General features: G+C 41.0%; 1 protein-coding gene across 2 annotated transcripts in view; it reads right to left on the bottom strand.

Moving 5' to 3' along the window:
- Positions 1-19,553, bottom strand: part of RRAS2 (RAS related 2) — a 42,631-nt gene that overhangs the window by 9,675 nt on the left and 13,403 nt on the right. For both annotated transcript variants that reach the window (XM_040559700.1, XM_040559701.1), the window contains exons 2-4: positions 4,309-4,396; positions 3,481-3,583; positions 1,057-1,165 (exon numbers count right to left, since the gene is read on the bottom strand). In XM_040559700.1, the coding sequence (XP_040415634.1) occupies positions 1,057-1,165; positions 3,481-3,583; positions 4,309-4,396 (300 nt within the window). The remainder of the gene's footprint in view (positions 1-1,056; positions 1,166-3,480; positions 3,584-4,308; positions 4,397-19,553) is intronic.

The raw sequence follows: 19,553 nt of genomic DNA, 5'->3' as shown, positions 1-19,553 counted from the left end.
AACTAAATAAACCACTAAAGTATTAACATTGTTTGCTTCAAGTCTATTTTTCTCATGTTCCATCCACTGGTTCTTGACATAAGACAAGATTTTGTTTTAGCCAAGAGCAGTATTTATGTAATCAATTGTGGACAGATACCAAGTCAGGTAAATAAATCTGAGAATATCTTATCATATAAAGATGACTTCTCTTTGTTAATCTCAAAATAATTACAGAATTTCTGGTAGCATTTAGTTTACTTTTAGGTTACTTTCATGTTTGCCAGTAAAACTTTAAGAGTCATCTCGCTGTCTCATGAAAAAACACTAGAATTCTGAAACACGTTGAAGAACAACACAAATTTGACACCTGTTTCTCTCCTGCTGCTGTAGTACGATTATTCCCATTCCAGTTTGAACCACCAATTAGATTAACGAAAATCAATAAAGTAAACACGGAAAACACATGTAAGCTCCTTCTTTAAATCATTCTAAATCAAATATTTCAAGCTATCTTTCAACTACAGGTGAGAATAAAATCTACTGCTTCCAAAATTTTAATGTTAAGGTACATGAGTAAGGAAGACATTGCGTTGCTGTACTTCCAACTTCTAAAGCTGTTAAGTTAGCTGTACAGAAGGTAAGTGGTTAAATGGAAAAAGACAAATGGCTACTCATTCATACATAACAGCAGTGAGCAGTAAAAGCAAGGAATTGTCAGGATCATTAGAGCTAGTGCTGGAATGCACTCTGCTTGGCATAGCGCGCTATAGTGAGTAACAGAAAGGAAAAATTACACACATTCATGCTTGAGTCATGACAGATAGCTCTCAACCTCTGTATGTGAATAGATTTGGTCTTAACATTATCCAAGTGAGTCAGACTGAAGATCTGCTCTATGTAGAATGCCACCATACTTCTAAGATTCTTCAAGCAAAGACCCTGAGTGTTGTTTTTTGCATTGCAATTAGCTAATATATGACTTTTTTCATCTGTTTTTTGTTCCCACTATTTTTGGGAGGAAAACTGTGATGTTTCTATAAGAAAGTATGCAGTAACTAGCAATAAATTAGTTACCTGTCTTTGGTGGTCCAGATCTGCTTTATTACCAACTAGAATCATAGGAAACTCATCACGATCTTTCACTCTAAGAATTTGTCGCTGAAACTTATAGATTTCTTCAAAACTGTAAAAAGAAAAGTAGAGCATCAGTGTACTAATTCATAGATTCTCAAGTTCTGCAGAAGTTCAGGAACAATGAATCACCTATTTGGACTTGCCCTGCCGCACCACAAAAGCACAGACAGCTGCAGGCACTCTATCAAAGAGTTCACTGTCATAGCATGACTGATTAGAGAATCATTCACTACTCAAACTAAAAAAATCCTGACTCAAGCTAGCACTGGGCTGGACTCAGTTTGGACAGCAAGGTAAGTAAAACCCTTGTTCTGTTTAATTCTAGAGGGACCAGAATGCCAATTAGTTGAACAGAACCAAGCAACCACAGTCCACTTTATAAATGTTGATTTTGGAGTTCAACTCTACCTAGAATATTGAAAATACAGTCTGGAGACACTGGTGATCAATGTTTCAGCTAGCTGCCTCCACAGCTACTTCTAGGAATTTTGGTGGAAGTGGGAAAATTATTTCTTGGAGAAAAACAGCTGGGATAAATCAGCAGAAAGCTTTCCAGTTACCAACTAAGTTATATCAGGTAGTGATGCTGTTTAGGCATTAAGAAATATTTCAGCAGCGCTTAAAGGTGAGCAAGGCAAAAAAATCTCCCCCAAAGGCAGTATATTTGAGAAGCTAATTCTGCCCTAGACAATGATTTCTGGAGAGAAAAAAAATGCACTACTTTCAGTAAGCACTGTTAAAGCTATGTCAATGCATATGGAGCTCCAGCACTGATACTGGTAGACAATTGCATTGCCTTTAGATCAGAGACATCCCAACTACTATATTTAAGTCTGGGCATATAGTATGAAGTCATTTACACTTACATTTGTAAACTAAAATTTAAAAGCAAGATGATCATCAGTAAGAAAGTTTCATCAAAAAATACATAGACATGATAATACCAATACAACTCATTCTTATAAAACAACCATAAGAAGAAGTGTGAATTAGAAAGAAGGAATGCCACGATGCATACTTGGACCTCCCTTTACATATGCATTTTTAATACTCTGCTCAGATGCCTGTAGCAACTGAAGGAAAAGAGTTGTAAGTGACCAACTTCTTCATCCAGACTTCTTGGTTCAGAATCCTTCCACCACACAAGACATATACCCTTGAAAGATACATAGTTCATGCACAGGCAAGGCAAGTCTTGAATTATACGGATAACAGAACAAAAATGAAAACCCTGCTCATCAGCAGTCTCTTAAGGATTTTAGAGGGAAAGTGATATGCAGGATTAACACGTCAAGTTCTGCTTAAGAAAAACTTAAGGTTTTTAAAAAAGCAAAGGAGTTCACATTATGACTTTTAAAATGTACAGTCCTCTGTTACAAAAATATTTATGTTAATGTAAGTGCTCAATGTGTCCTAAAAAGCATAGACACAGACCTCTAACAGAAGTGTAAAAGTCTCTTTTGACAGTACGTCAAGATGAAGTTGTACTTCTAGCAGCATTCTTAAGTGTAAGGTACAGATCCAATTGAACATGCACATGCTCCATAGAATATTTATTTTAATTCTCATTATAGACAGATATTGTAAGATCAGAAGGAAATTATCAGATCACAGACTGAATCTGCAAGGAAAAGATATTGCAAAGATTACCCCCCCTCATTTTATTGCTCTTCTTCACAACTCAAAGCAAGTAGAAAGACAGCTTCCTGACCTCTTCTCCTTTATCTCTACATACCTGGTAAGTTCAACAGGTGAAGACCATAGCCAAAACATTAAGGGACTTTCTGTACACGCATGGCATTTTCCTACTCCTACAATAATCAGGATCTACCTCACTGAGCTGTCTGAGCTTCCAAAAATGCATGTTTCACCTGAACTCTGCCATAAATGAGTTATGCAGGTTCCAGTCAATTCATGCAAATAGCCTGCAGAAGAGTGAGAGAGAGAGCCTGAACTGGGCACACATGCTCAGAAATCCAGAGCCAGCCACGGGATGCTGACAAGCACACAGCAAGGGGATAGCTTTTTTGTTTTGTTTTGTTTAAAAAAGAAAACATAATAGTGAGCAACTCTTTAAATCTGTCACCTACAGGAAACTAGGTATTCCGGACCATAATGAAGTGGCTGAACAGAGTTGGCTTTTTGTTGTTGTTTTTGTTTTCAAGTCACCTACTCTAAGAGGCAGATACTTTCATTTACATGATCCATTTCAAACGGGTTTTTGTCAGTGCTGAAGACATATTACATTGCAGAATGTAACTGAATGCATTCTGTTAGAGGTTATTTCAAGAAAGGATGAGTAGCAATTTCAGATTAGTTATTAGAAAGATAGATTTTGTTACATTAGCTTGACACCAGGCTTACCTTCCTCTGTCAGTGACTGAGAAAACAAGCAGAAAACCCTCCCCTGTCCTCATGTACTGTTCACGCATGGCTCCAAATTCTTCTTGTCCTGCTGTATCCAGAACTGAATATAAGCAAAATATTAGTTACTACAGTTTATGTTCTTAGAATACAGACTGAGAATAAAAATCCTTCCTAACAGGAGATTGTGAAAGCCTGTCCTATATATCGGTAGCTAAGCAGAAATCTCTTTTCACAGATTCTACTAGATTTCTACTAAGATTCCCAATGCATCCTTGGACTGATTGAACAATTCCAGATCTATGAAGCAAACTGAGAAACAGTCTGGCAAACTTTTACGAATTTGGGACCAGCTGATGCAGCTCTAAAATGTACAGAGAGGCTGCAGGGGAAGGGTGTTGGGAGTGGTGCTGTTTTGTCCTTAAAGAAATCATTGACTAGGGGGGAACTGAAACTTTTATAGCAAAACAACTAGATTGGAGAGGCAGCACGTGACAGCCCATTGATGCAGGTTTCATTCCACCACATCACCCAGGTCACTGACTGGAGTTCTGTAAGTTCTCCTAGTTTTTATGGGTACTAAAACTCTGGGAATAATCCTTAGAAAATGTCCAATCTACTGCAAGAGAGCCACTTATGCACGTTAAGACATAAGTATCTTGAATTCTGGGTATCACATTAATAAAACAAAGATAGCTTTTATCAGCCACGAACTGACATAAAACCACGTGCTGCACAGTTCAGCCATGTTACATTTATGCATACAGATGCAAACACGGGCACTGACAGCTACAGCTGCTTCGTATTTGTTTTTGTTTGGCTACTCACTGTCCAAGCGCGCAGCTCTTTCGTCTATCACGCATTGTTTGGTGTAGGAGTCTTCGATTGTTGGGTCATAATCCGTAACAAAATAGGACTGCAGGAAAAAAATAGCACATGCGTAAGACAAGCACATACAGGACACCCACCGAGTAAGATGCTAAGGCTGGGCGCTCCATGGTTTAGTGAAGATGAGCAGGTTGATATCCATGTACAACAGATTGTCACTTAACTCAAAAGGACAGCAGCATTTCTATTCCTCGTAGATGCTCATAAGTCACAGAAATTACTAGCAGACTTACTGAATTTACTGGATTCCTACAGGATTTCTAGCTTCTAGTAATCTCTAGAATTTCCCAGCAGGAATTACTAGAAGCTAAAAAGTTTCTAGTGGCTTTTTAGGCCTCCAGGAACTGCTAAGTCTCTCTGAACATCTGGTAGGGTGTAGATGTTTTCAGCAATTCTCATACGTTTCCAGGATTTGCTTCCCTCCCCCCTCAAGTAATTTCTAAGAAGCACTAGGATTTTCCCAGCAATTCGTAGAATTCTGGAGCAGATTTATAATTATTTCTAGCAAGGGCTCCATGCAGAACAAGCAGCATTCTGTTTTTAAGCTCAAAGGAGTTTAACAGATCATCCTTGCTCCTAGGATTTCTCTCCTAGGGTTAGCATTTCTAATGGCTTTAACCACAATCCCCCCTCCACTTTACCAGCTGTGTATATTCTCTATAAACTACACCTGTGCTCATATACCACAACCTGGCCATCTCACAGGTGGCTACAGGAAGAATATGCATAGATTGCTGCTGATCTACTCATTTAGATTTGGCATCATACCAAAAAACTGTTGACCCCCCTAGCCTAGATCAGAGAGATCAACCCACCCCGCACATCTCCTCTACATTTGGTTAGAGGTCAGTTAACTGTCCTCTCGGGGTACACATACACGGCACTCTCAGTAGCTTTGCCTCAACGGTATCATGGTACAACCAAGCTACCTACAGGTAGCAATGAAATTAAAACAACCATGCTCCTCTCTGGAAAGGGTAAAATCCTAGCGATCTGTCCCACTGGAGATACCTGTGAAGTATGAAGTGCTATCCTTCACACCTTTCTCAGTGTCTAATGTTGTTTCTGGACAAGCAGCTGTTAAGAAACTGTCCTCCCCCCTCCCTTTTTAGGATATTTGACCAGGTTAAATAATTCCAACACACACACACAAAACAGGTATGGGATAGTAAGAGGAGCACAACTTTTATAGCAGAAGGATGCTTATTTGCAGTCAGCAGAATGTCTCACTACAGAACAGGAACCCAGATGATGTTCAGAGTACAAGTCATCCCTTTACCTTCTCTGAAGATTTAAAATAGAAAAATACATCCTTCAAAATCATTCTCATTTTCTTTTACCTATATCCATGACTTAGTTTTATCCAGAAGCTTAAAAACTGACTTTTTAATGAATGAACCTATTCATAAACTATAAATTGTCTCAAGCCCTCTGTGACCTTTAACAAACTTTGAAAGAAGGAAGAAAATCATTTATGTGACCATACCAATGTGTAAACCAAGTTATTTACAGAATCTGACTTTAGAAGGAAGATCACAAGGAAGAGAAGTCCAATGTTTCATTAAGGAAACAGAAAAAGTTTAAAATTAAAAAAGCCGTTTTTTTAAATAAAAGGGAGAATTTGGAATCAGCTTATTTCACTCTCCTGAATGGGTATTAGTAGACCACCTAAAGCACCACGTTTATATCCAACAAGTGCAATATTTTTCACCAAGAGAAGTCAGAAAATTGTCATCATCTCAGAGAGATTCTTCACATTTTCCTTATTATCCCTCCAAGGTCCAAGTTCTGCAGTTCAGCAAGTTCTGCAATATCCAGAGCATTTCTGTACCCTTCCCTTCTCCCCAAATCCTCCAACTTTTTTTTTTTTCTAAAAAAAGAAAACTACAAATTGAGAGCATCAGACACGGTACACATGCACGGAGCACTTTTCCGCCCTCAGAAGAGAAATTGTCCCAACCCAGCATCAGCTGCATCTCAAATTCAGACTGAGCACAAGCCAGAGCTCCCCCATTTAACAAACCTCATAAGAGCAATTTCTTCCCTCCCGTGGAGATACACTGCCAAATCTGCTGTCACAGCCACTCTAGGAGAGGTTTGCAAGGCAATTAGTGTTGTGGTTTACCTCTAGGCAGTAGACAAAGCTAATGTGCCTGAAATAGCTGCTGGTTTTGAAGGAGTCTTCCCAAATTGCACTGGGACTATTTGCCACAGGGAGCATTAACCACAGCTCACAGGCCTTATTCAGTCAGGATTGATTTATGAAAATTAGATGTAGCAGATACAGCATGCATCAATCTGAGCAGAAACGGACCTTACTGCTGCCATACAGACAGTGTTTAAAGAATTATAGGATGACACAGCACCCCCTGAAATATTCCTAGGGGCTGCACCTCTACCTTCAAATCCTGTCCTGCAACAGTGAAAAGGTGCCCATACACCCAGCAAGCCCAAGACTTGAGTCTTTTTGCAGAGAAGGTCAAGGAGTTGGGCCAGAACTGCTTAAAGGACTTGCATCTGTTTGTGCTCCTGTTAAACACTGCCACCCTACTGGTTTTACACTGATGCTGAGTCCAGGCAGATCAGCAGGGCACGCAGATGCTCACCACAGCAGTGCTGTCCATGCCAGTGTCCAGAGAGCTGGGCCAGCTTTCTGCTGCCTGCTTCACAGAAGTGGTATGTACCAGCCTTAACGCTTCAACGCAGCTGCTCCGCTGAACTGCAAAATGCCAGTGAGCTTCAGCAAGCGTCTTGGATACCAGCTGGTACAAACCACACAGAACCACTCTCCAGTGGTACTGCAATGGGTCACCCTACAGGGACACAGTTCTCAGATGTCTCCCAAATGTAATTAAGTTTTTAATGATGAACTTGAAGAACTAAGTCTCATTCAATTGGCTCCACTGCAGCTGGCCACTGCCTGCAGGAAATAATTAGAGGAAACTTCTATGAAGATAGTAACTTGAACATGCTCTACTGTTACACCACTCCCTTAATCGCTAATGAAATCAAGGCACTTTTCCACCCACTTCCTCGAAGGGAAACAAGCAGCCAAGCCTAGTAGGCTCATCAACCATTCAATTTACCCAAAATATTATGCAACAAGTTTTCTAGGTTTCCTCTTTCTAAGACTGCTGAGGCAATCAAGTCCAGAGATGAGAAAACCTGCCAAGGATGCAAGCCCTTCTGTGGAAAAAAAAGTCATTCCTGCAACAGCTACATCACTTGCAACTGGGCAGCCCACCGCCAGCATCCCTTCCTGTACACACACATGGCCTCGCCAACTGCATTTCAAACACCATTTCCTGACCTTCCCAGGAGGTCCTACTTGTAGCACTCTGGAATTATGACATTACCATACTGACCACTGTTCTCACAGTTTTCCTCCAGTTAAGGTAAGAGTAACTCCAAATCATTGTTTCAATCACTCAAGTCTTTTGGCAAGGAGAATGTGTGAAAATCTGCTTTTGGTTTATTATTTCCCCCGCTCGTTATGCTGCCTTTAATGCACAAAGGGGACTTCCTCCATTAGCTGGACTCACTCACAGTCTCAGTACTCCCTCTCCATAAATTAATAAAAGCAATTAGCAGAGTGAAGACATCTTACACATAAAGATGCAGACCCACAGGGAAGTTTCACATTTGTTGTGTAGCTTTTTTTAATTACTCTTCATTAGGCCATGAATAGTCTGCAAGCTGAAAAACCATCGGATACTTTTGCACCAAAATCTAAGCTCTGGGATGAAAGAGAAGTCAGACACTACCAGCGGGGTGCTGCTACATGCTGTAGTCTGGAGGCCGGCTGCACGATGTGCTTCTTTCATCTTCATGCAAAGCCTGAAGGGCGTGCAAAGAAGGGCAGCCCAGCACAGCAACAGCACCACCATGACTAGGTTAAAGGGGCACCACATGCCAAGATACATATTTATCCTCGCTGTGTCTATAATCTCCATTTGTATTTACTAAATATACGCTTAATGTTTCAAAGAGCTGCTAGCTGCTTATTTAAATTTTTTCCACATGTTTAAATTTTTGGTTTCAGCCTAGTGAAGGCAAGGAAATAGAAGGGTTTCCACCCTCCAGCTGAAGTTACAGACCATCTCTGGGTTTAAATAACACCCACAATTTCAGCATTGCAAACAGCCCCCAAATCCTTCCCAGCTAAAATTTGTAAGTTCGGACTTGAAACAAACATGTTGGTGAATGTTACACACCAAAGGTTCAGCTTTAGACTCAAGTACATTCACAGATACCTAAAGCATATGATCCCAAGACATTACCCCAGCTGTGCTACATGATTTCTTTTGGAGCTTCTCCTCCGACTATCCCCAACGCTGTCACCTCTTCTCTAGCCTCTTCCTCTGCATTTCACCAAGAACATCAGTCTGCTCCTGCCCCGCTCAACAGACCTGTAGCATGCCTTTACACCACGGGCACAGAAAAAACAGTACCTGCTACAGCCCTAACACACATCACAGTGATTGTATCAGAAATACTGAACCCAGAAAAAGAGAAAAACCTGACCAAGTTATCTTCTAAGCATCTTTCTTCATTTAAATCGGTATTTCTGGTGTTTGTTCCAACTACAGTGCCCTCGGCTAGTCTGTAGGAACACAGGCGGCCACCCTTCTGTCTCAGGTCCTGGGCTATGCCACAGAAGCTTTCTCAGACTATGAATTAAGATCTAAATGAGTGGCTGCATAGATGTTTGTAACTATCACTGCTTAGCAGCCCACTGTAGCCTTACAGCTTCTGCTACCTACAAACGCAACACAGCAGCAAAACCGACGCTAACAAACACAATGTGGTATTTTACCCTTCTTCAGACTGCAGGAGCACTTAGCGGCTGTTTCATGGAGCTTTGATGTCCCTGCCCCTCGAGGGGCACAAACACGGTTCAGTCCCCAGGGCCACACAGCAGCCGCAGCCCACTGTTGCAGGCCTGGCTCGGGCCTAGAGCTGTGCTGCCCAGCAGAACCGCTCACAAGGCAAAGCGTCCACCAAGGCTGATGCCCTGGAAGAGATGAGCAGAAGAACCTCCTGATGAGCCTCCAAAGGAGGCTCCTGAGCTAATTCCTTGAGAGATATGTGAGTTGGGTGGCTGGAAAATGTGTGTGTGGGGTGGAACTAAACCGACGGAACAAATACAGCAAAACAGAGTTACCACTTCACAGACCCCCACATCACAGAAAAGAATAAAACCCAGAGCTGATCAGGAGCCCTTGACAGAGCTGCCGAACACTCAGCCACCCCACGACTACGCGATGCCCTAGGGCTCAGCACTTCGGGACGGGCCAGGCGGGCTGCAGCCTGGGGAGCAGGAGCTGCGGCGGGGCCAGGACAGGGACTGCCGTCTGCAGAGGGCTCGGGCCCTGCACAGAGACACCAGGAAAACTGCAGGGGCTACCCATGCCAACCCAGCGTCATTTTAAACTGAAGTGCTCGAGGCAGCACGGAGCATGCTTTCCTGGCATAAACAGTCACTTTGCAGAACTACACAAGTTTTCTGCGGTGTTGCAGATCGCGGAGAATGTGGAAAAAAGTCTGGAATTACATCAAAGACAGACCAGACAGCAGACAGCTACCAAAACACCGGATCATACTACAGAAGGACAGGTGTGTCCTTCTCCAGTCATCCCATACTCACACAAATCCCTAAGAGTCACTTTTACTTCCAGAAAGATTAACAGCACCTGTTCCTTTCTTCTGAAAAAAAGAGACATTAAAACACAGTCTGTGCTTCAAAGCAATCAGTGATGCTTCCCTCAATTTACAGTACTTCCCGCTGTCCTAATGTCTACTGCCAGCACTGTTATGGCCACCCAGGGAAACAGATGCCATTTGTTACTACAATTACCATAATTATCACGTGGTGTGAAACACTTGATAATTTCACTAACAGTGAAAAGAGGTACAATAACAGAACTGAAGAAAGTTACAGTGAAAGAAAGATGCCACGAGCCATACACAGAGCAACCCCTTTGCAGGGGGACTACAATCTGAGCACCTTCTTTGATTCTTATTGCCCCTTCTCAGCATTTGGCAGAAACAACAAGGCTGCTTTTATCAAGATGAGAAGTTCTTTTTATCTGTTCCTGAAGAACGAGAATTACATGTACATAAAATACTGGTATTTATGATTAAGCTTATGCTTACTCAAACCTCAGAGAACGCAATGTTCTTACGTTATCCAGAATTGTCTAAGAGCACATCCACTAGACTATCCCACAACATGGACTTCACAGACAGAGGTGCAAATCTTAAATTTTGAAGAAGATATGGTGGGAATACAACAATAAACATCTGACTTGGTTACGTATAACTAAGTCTTCCCCTGAGGATGTGTATATATAATATATATTTAAAAATATATACACAGCACACAAGGATTGTCAAAAGCTTGTGCTTTGTTTGGAAACACTAAAAGCACAAGTTAGTCCTACTATACAGCCACTTATTCTTACATCTCTCCCTCTCTCTGCTCCCTGCTCCTCCATATGCAGCAATCACTGAACAAGCACTTCAGAAAAAAAAAAGTAATCTGTGTTCAGTACACGGAGGTACTTAATGCACATAGCCATATATACTACAGCTCTTTTCTGTAAAGAAAACTCTGCAGCAGTCCCTACCCAAAGTACCTAAAAACAAAACCAACTTTTCTTCCCCCGCAGGCATTGGGAAGCATGAGGTAGGACAAGGGGCGCAAGGGGACACAGAATAAACTGTCTTTGGTTTGAAGACAAATACACGTGTATCTGAATCCTGGATATGCACCTGTCAATTCTTGAATTCCCTAAGTGAACACTTGAACTTCATACCCATAAACGTACTCACTTGTGATATATTTCCCTAGATAGCTGTACATTAAGAAGTTCCACATTCGTATCCATGGTTCAGCAGGACTGGCTCACGGCAGGATTTAAGAGCCACGATGGTTCTGGAGCCTCAGTTTGTGCAGGTCAGACAGCAGAGCAGGGCTCAGGAAGATGAAAGGCTGAAATGAAACTGATTTCCGTGCTCTGAACAGGAACATCTACCAGTGCTTTAGATATTCCAACATCCGTTAATTTTTGTCCTCCTAATTGCTACTTGTAAGAAAGCAGCTTTACTTTCTCCTACCCTGCTTGGGCTGCAGCAGCCCAGGAAAGAAATCTCACTTCTCTTCTCCCTTGAACCTAGTGCCAAGGAGTGACTTACAAAACAGCTTGGCCTCACAGGTAGAAGTTTGGAGAGTTCCTAACTGCTGAACAGAAAATTAAAAGATTCTGGGGGGGGGGGGGGGGAAGAATCCATGAAAACACAGCAGATTCTCTGGGAAAAAAGTCTGACACATAACTGAGGCAGCCTCTGACAAATTTTGAGTGCATGCTCCTATCATAGAGGCTTAAAGAATAAATATTGCAACTACTTTATTGAAAAGGACTATATGCCTTTTTGCTAACTTCCTGCCTGGATTACATAAACTGTCAGGATAACTGTCATGAAGTGTTAATGCAGCCTCAACACTTGAGCTATGGACAGAGTGGATAGCAGTTACACATGCATAACATAATAAAGTGGTGGTTGTTTTTTGTTACTTTGGGTGTTTTTTTTTTTTAAATACACGCATTTTCTTGTGGAAAGGAACATCATTTGCCTCAATTAAGAGCTGAAATACGTTTAAACATTTTTTTATTTTATTTTTTTTTTTAAAGGAAGATAGTTTTTAAACAGCTTTCAGATTTTAACTCAAACAGAACCTGAGCTATGCTTACATTTTTCCCATTGCTGGTTTACAGCTAACCACAGTATGCCTAACTCAGTACTGGTAGTTCAGTGGCCTGTGAACACCCACCTCTGATTTATCGTTTTCATACTGAACACCAAGTACACTCTCACAGACCTGTTGTAAGCAATACATACCTTAAACTTTGGACTACAACTACTTACTTTCGATACAGTTCTCATTACTCAAGGTCAGAGAAAAGTTCACTTTCACTGTCCCTTAAGACTTCTTCGTAAAGCCCAGAATTAATGCCTTTTAATGCCAGTAAGCACCAGCAACATTCTTTGAAGAAGGCTATGCAATTTTTCAAGCCTAAACATGTCTGATTATAAAATGCGCTCTATCCTGCCAGTATAGACAAGTCTTGATTTCATTTAATTTCATTTTTGCTTCACAGCAAATATATGCAAGAACCACTTGCAATTCAAATAACATTTAAAATATTCAGTACTATCTCTTCAGCTATAAAATTTCATCAGGTTTGGACAGTTTTCAGCATAGTAGCACATACAAGCTCTTCAGGAGAACCTCATTTTCTACCTCAAGAAGCCTGACATCTTTTTATACTTAAATATCTGACTTTAGGACACATGTATAACCAGGTAACAGGACTACGGCTGTAAGTAAAAAGAAAGTAATGTTACTCAAAAAAATCCCCCTGGGGGTGGGGGGCAAGTAAAATTACTGGAATGTACTTTTATCACGTACATGACATCATCAGAACACCTCAAATTACAGCACTGTGTAACAAGAGGTTTTGATTTATAAGTTTAGGTACAGTAACAGGGTAAGACAACCAATTAAAATAGCTCATTACTTCAGTATCTTAAACCTAAGCCAGCAAGGGCCTTCAGATTAGAGGTGATAAACTACATTTAGGGCATTTACAGTCTTAAGAAAGACAACACTTCACAACTCCGAGGAAAGTACTGAAATCTACTCGAGTGTAGACTGAAAAAACTTGACTCCATGGCAAAAATAAACCCTTGAGGAGAGTGCAAGTATTCGCATCAAATCAGAGCCTTTAAGATATACTTAAGCTGCAAACAAATTGCTTGTTAACTGGACTTCTCAGATTGCCTGGCTTACGCTAGGGACATTGAGACTCATTACTTTAACACAGTAAGAAGTTTTTCTAGCCCAAAATAGCAAGTAAAACAAAAACTCACTTCAGCAAGTCTAGTGCATTTTAGTAACGTTAAGTCCTACTTAATATTTTACTTTCTTCAAAGTACCTGAAAAACGTTTGAGCCCTGAGACTGCAACAAGCTACAGTAAAAAACATTCTGAAGTTAATACCTTTCTTATTCTGAAAGCAGTAAGTAAAAATCTGCTTTAGGTAGTAAAAGCCTTTTCCTACCTTTACTACCACTTTTCAATTCTCTACAATGCCAGGTGCTTTTGTCAGTTGTGCGCGTTTGTTACAGCTTGGAAGCCGATGAGGACTTGGATCAGAGTTCATTGGAAGCAGGCAGGCAGAAAGCCTGAGGAAGTTGGGTTCTCCTCTTAAAGAAATTGGTTTAACATGGAGATACAGCCAGGTTAACTAGTCCATTAAAACCAGAACCTACAGTTTTCTAGACTGATTCAAATTAGGATTAAACATTCATAGGATGATATTTCACCGTATAATTGAACTACGTTAACAAGTTCCTGGCAGTGGAAAAGGAAGATTTGTCATCCCATCCTGACCGTCCACATGGTTCCCACCTCCTCACACTGCCTCCTCCTGCTGCCCGCAGCACCATCCATCAGGAGACCAGACTGTCCAGATTGCCAACAAAAGAACACCCCACCCAAATACCAGTCAACTGCAAGTCATATTTTAATGTCCAGACACTTCAGGAGAGCTAAAAAAAAAAAAGCCTTTTTACCCTGCCTTTAAAATATATTTACATATACACACAGATTTATATGAACACACACTTTGTATAGGCGTGTACACCTGCCAAACAGGGGCTGAACCAAAATAGTCCAAGCTTCCAGAAGGTTTCACCATTTACCACTTGTGCTGCTAATAAAAGAAAAAAAGGTTCAGAATCATCAGCATATATTTAAAAGTGAAGATGACTTTCAGGGCCGGTAACATACCTTATGTACACTATGAGACCGCTGCAGTCACAGACAACAATACACTAGTCTCCACCCAGTATTTTTTTTTCTATTACTACAGTAAATCCCATAGAATTTTTGAGCACCAGCTTGGACAATATCCAACATGAAAACATTCAACTTCATTAGCAAAGTCTGTAGTATTTTATTTTCCAAGACTTATTGGCTGATCATTAGAAGCTAATTATTTAGGAAAAAGGCTATAAAATAGTACTTAAATCTAATAAGAATTATTATGTCAGACAAGCACTGTTCTATTAGCTTTATGTGCCCAAATCATGTATTTATTTAACTCCAACCTTTTGGCCTGAGACTAGGCTGTCTAGACTCATTTCACAGACTACAGACAATTACTGTAATCTTTAAGTTTTGAAAGTGCCATAACCAGAAGTGCCAAGAATGCTGAAATGGCAGCTGTGTTATTTAGCCATCTATTTTCATTAGCAAGGCTAATAATTACTAGCTTTCCCCAAAAATCCTCATCCAGCTAAGTAAAATACACAAAGTAGTTATCTTCTTGAGTCATGAAAATTTTAAATGATAATGAAAGAAGTGGTTGTCTACCTATGAAAACATGGACTTCTTGAAAGTGCGTTAATTATTCAAGAGTGCCAACATCCGCAGCTGAATGATGTACATTTTACCATTATAATACGTGCAGTAAAATCAACTCAAAAGAAAACACCCTTTTCTAAGTGGAAACTGCCTAGAGTATCTGAATAGCTTGCAGGTGGCAAGCTACAGACAAAAAGATCATGCTAAGAAGCTACCATAATGATAATGCACGGAACACACACTTTTAACAAGGCAGTTTCCTAAGTTTCTTCTCACCACCACCAACACAGCTTGCAAGCCATACCAGATGAGGCTGAAGGCCTCAGCACGTACGAGCCCCATGCCACAGTGCCGCCGGCCGCAGGGGTCCAACAGCTGGAGCACCCACTATCCCCAAGCACCAGCTATTTCTGCACATCCACATGTGCCTAAGATGAACGTGTGCATTTTTGCCTACTGAAATAGTTTCTTTGAAGTTTGCAGCTAAGCAGTAAAACCTCAGACAGAGAGACGATTTATCCTGGTTGACAAACATTATCAGTGGCCTGTACTTTCAGATCCTGGTAGGGCCAGCACACAGGCTCACGAACTGAACAAAAATGAGAAAGAAGCACCTATGTGCCATCACACCCAAGCCCAGCAATAAGCTCCATAACCTTCATGTCCTCTCTACAAAGAAAAGTTTCTCCAAGGAACTGATGTTACAGCATCACTTTCTTAACCCATATATAAAAGGAAAAGTATTAATAAGCTTCATTTGGGCTTTAGAGCCAAACAACAAAGCTTAAGAGCATTTTCTGCCTCGTCTCTAACCCAAGGTGTCAGGTTAACCTACCTGATTCTGAGAAGGAAGGAAGAGGACTTTGTCAGGTAGAACAGGCTGTGGAAACCCTTTAGCACTAGAGACAGCATGTCCAGAAGCTCCCAGGCACACAAGCAGTCTTTGTTTTTCTCATCTGTTTGGACACAGCATTTGATGGATCAAATTCTAACAGAGGGGAAAAAAAGACTGAACCTGATCACTGTCAGCCAAACGGAGCAGAGCAATGTGATAGTTACTCCATCCTTGAACGTGCCCGTAAGACAGAGAAATTCTACCCCTGCTCAGCAGAGATGTCTGGCACAGATTTCAGAGCTACAGGTGAACCTGACATCACGATGAGGCATGATGCCTGTGGAAAAGCACAAGTACTTTAAGCAGAATTCTCACAGACATGGACACTGCTGGGCCAAAGTAATACTGCCATTTCAGAGGCTGCAGGTTTCTATAATAACAAAAGATTAGAATTCCAATATACAGCGTTCAAGGAACCTGCAGCACAGATCTGTGCAACTGAAACAAAGCTTTCAAAACCATTTAACCAGCTGAAGAGTAATACCGAGCACTTTCCAGATACCAGTGGAGTAGAGTGCTTTTCTTTCCAACCTAACCTGTGGTCACACTGAAGTTAAGTCTCTTAACATCCTTGGAAAATGTCTTCAGAGGCACTATGTGACTTTTTCCTCTCACTACCATTAGCAGCAGAGTTCCAGATCAAAGGTTATTCCTTCACATCTGACAACAGTGTCGTTCAGACTGCTTTTCTCATTAAGTGTGAAGTTGCAGGACAGTACATGAGGACTGTTTAGAAAAGGAAGTGCAGCATTTTACTTCTGATCTTTCAGAATGTGCCCCTTGAAACTTTTACATTGGAGACAGATAGTTCGCGTTCCTAGAAGAAATACAAGAGGTAATAGGGAAAATTTTACCCTCAATAGTCAGAGGAAAAAAAGGAAAAAAAGAGACTCATGGCTGTGAAGTCTGAAGTTTCTGTTCCATGTTTTGTGTCAGTGTCCTATAAGTTTATATTGCTTACACCGACACAGCTTACATATAGGGAAATGTGTACAGACACTAATTCCAGGAACCAGAAGCTATCAAGTGGTTTTACACAGTTGCTAATCTTGACATGCGAGCAAGATTTGGTACTGCAGAACTAGTTACAGGCACTGCCTTGCTAAGTTCAGCTTGGTAGCTGATTTGTAGGGGAAAGGATGAGATCCACAAGCTCCAGTGAGTGCAATTTCAGTGCTCCTACACAGTGCCAGAGTTTTCAGCCACAGAAACTCTAGATTTTAAAGTCAAAAAACAGTGTCAAATGGAAATATACTTACGTCCTCAAATTTTACTTTAAAAAAGCTTTTGTCTTCAGTATTCAGTCTACATATTTAAGCAAGCAACAATTTCCATCTAAAAAAAGCATATTTACCAGCAAAACATTTGCTTATACCAAAACCAACCACAGAGTTTCTTCCCCTTTGTCTCTGCACCTGCAGGTGTACTACCACTCTTAGTCAGTGTCACCCTAACCACAGGGCAGGAAAAAGCAGGAAAGCACACCAGAAACCCAGAGGGAGCTTACTTTTTGCCTGGAATTAACACAGACATTGCATGGAAAAGAAAAAGAGAGAGATAACCAATGTTACTTAATATCTGTGGCATTAACGTTTAGATGAATATTTCATGTGACCCTTCAGCTAGAGGACCTAAGCAGGTATGTGTTAGCAGTATCTTTTCTACCTTTAGAGAATTTATGATCTTAATAGCAAGGACTGCTTTACCTCAAGTGAGAATATAATTACCTCCCAACCAAATATTGTTATAACTGAGGCAGAAAAGCACATCTCCTGTAAGGCACCATCCTCATTCACTTAACAAAACCCAGCAGCACAACACGCCAGAGACGAGCATTAGCAGGCTTGTTCTCACGTTCAGATCCGCTTCACGCTATACGATGCCACGAGCTACAGTTTTATGTGCAAATACCTACTTTCACGTTACAAAAAGCCACATCTATTATGAACCACATCAAGAAACTGCAAGTAAACATTCAGCTGAAGCGCTATATAATCAACCACCGCAAGCAGTCAACAAATGTTTTTACAGTACAGCCATTTATGGTAGCAGTCAAGAAAGCAAATGGAAGATGACAGCAGCTCTACACTGAGCAGCATCACCTCCCGTGATGGAGCTGGCTGCAAGTAACAAAAGCTTGCGTTAAGCACAACATCCACAGACTGTCCCTTATTGTTTAGGGAACTCAGTTTGAGCCTGAAACACTTGCTAGAGTTACACCGACCTTAGGATCACTGGGAAAGCGAAGTCCTGTATTTTCTTCCCTAGCATTCAGGTATGCAGGCTGTTAAAGCAGGTCCCAAAATAGTTCTCTTCCCACTGTTAAAGATCAGCCTGTACAGCTTGGACAGAACTTATCTCATTCAGAACCATACACACACCACTGAAAGGAAGCAGCACTTTATTCAGCCCCTATTTTTCCGAAGGGCTGGATGCTCAGGCAAAATCTGAGCTCTCCAGGGACGTGCTTTTCTCATGAAACTACAGGTGCTGCATTTTGCGGTTCAAAGCATAAGCACTTCAAATATTAACCTAGCAAGAGATGCTACGATGGTGCAGACCAAGACAGGCACTGACCCCTCTTGATTGTACCATCTAAAGCTTGTATGTGCAGCTTTGCCAAAGTGACTAGCAAATTAATACTGCAAATAGGGCTCTAACATCAAAACGCTTGTTTTCCAATAGAGCGGTGAACTCTCTGGAGTCTATTAAGTCAATCTACAGAACATAAGGTCATTGAGAGAACCCCAAACCCCACCATCCTCCTTTTTACATCCTTTCCTGGCCCATTGCTTAACCCTCACGTTAAGAACCTCATGGGAACCATCCGTATTGCAGAGTCACGGAAAGCTTTCAAAGAGGGCATTTCTAGTACTGTTTCTGCTGGTGTCCCAAAGCTCAGGAGACTCCTCGCACATACAGGCCTTTCCTTTCTGTTGATGGCAGCTTATTCTTTCATGGGCTTCATTTCAGTGAACTGCCTTGTCTCAGCTGGAACAAAGCAGAAGCACGGCCAGTTTGCCTAGAACAGATCTCAGCTGAATGAAGTTAAGTGCCATAAAGTATTCTCCTCCCCATCCCTTTGCAACATTGTAGCTTTCTATAATTACTCGATTGCACTTGAATCCCTTTTTCTAATGGCTTTACTTATTAAGAGACATGCAGCAAAGTCTTCAGAGCTATGCAGCTATGTCCACACTAACCTTTAAGGACAGCTCTTTACCAAATGCCACTTTAATAGATTCAATTATCCTCACCCTGCTAGTCCTGCTTTGAATACAGCACAATCCTGTATTTGAACAGGCTTAGTACCTCTAACATTCTAAAGGAAGATGAGATACACACCACTAAAAAAAAATAAAGCATTTGGCATTCTCACACACCATACTCATGTTGGCCAGTCCATCATCCCATCTCAAGGTTGGAAGGCTTCTGAATTTTTAGACTCTTAAAAGCTGTAAAGTTAAAAAAATTAAGGATTCGAATACACGTTCAGATACTTCAGCTTTACAACACTATATGGTAAATCAAGATTTGTTCTGGGGGTTTCCAGCAAGGTGGTTTCCCTTCTGTCCCCTACATGCTCTCATTCTTTCAAAAATTTACATAAATTCTCAAATAAACTTGTTTTCTAAACTTATAAGCTACCGTCAGTCTGAACAGAGCAGATGGAGCATATGATCTACTTAATTTGCATTGGAGGATACATGCTGAGCTCTCTCTATCGCACTCCTTTACAGACATCAGTTAAGGAAAAAAGCATCATTATCTGGAAAACACAGGTGCAAGCCATATGAACACAGGTCATAAAAAGCACCAGTAAACATATTAGCTAAACCGTGAAGGCACAATTATTTC

Source organism: Cygnus olor, chromosome 5 (assembly GCF_009769625.2).
Source record: "Cygnus olor isolate bCygOlo1 chromosome 5, bCygOlo1.pri.v2, whole genome shotgun sequence".
NCBI lineage: Eukaryota > Metazoa > Chordata > Aves > Anseriformes > Anatidae > Cygnus > Cygnus olor.
This window is presented reverse-complemented; position numbering and strand designations above follow the sequence as displayed.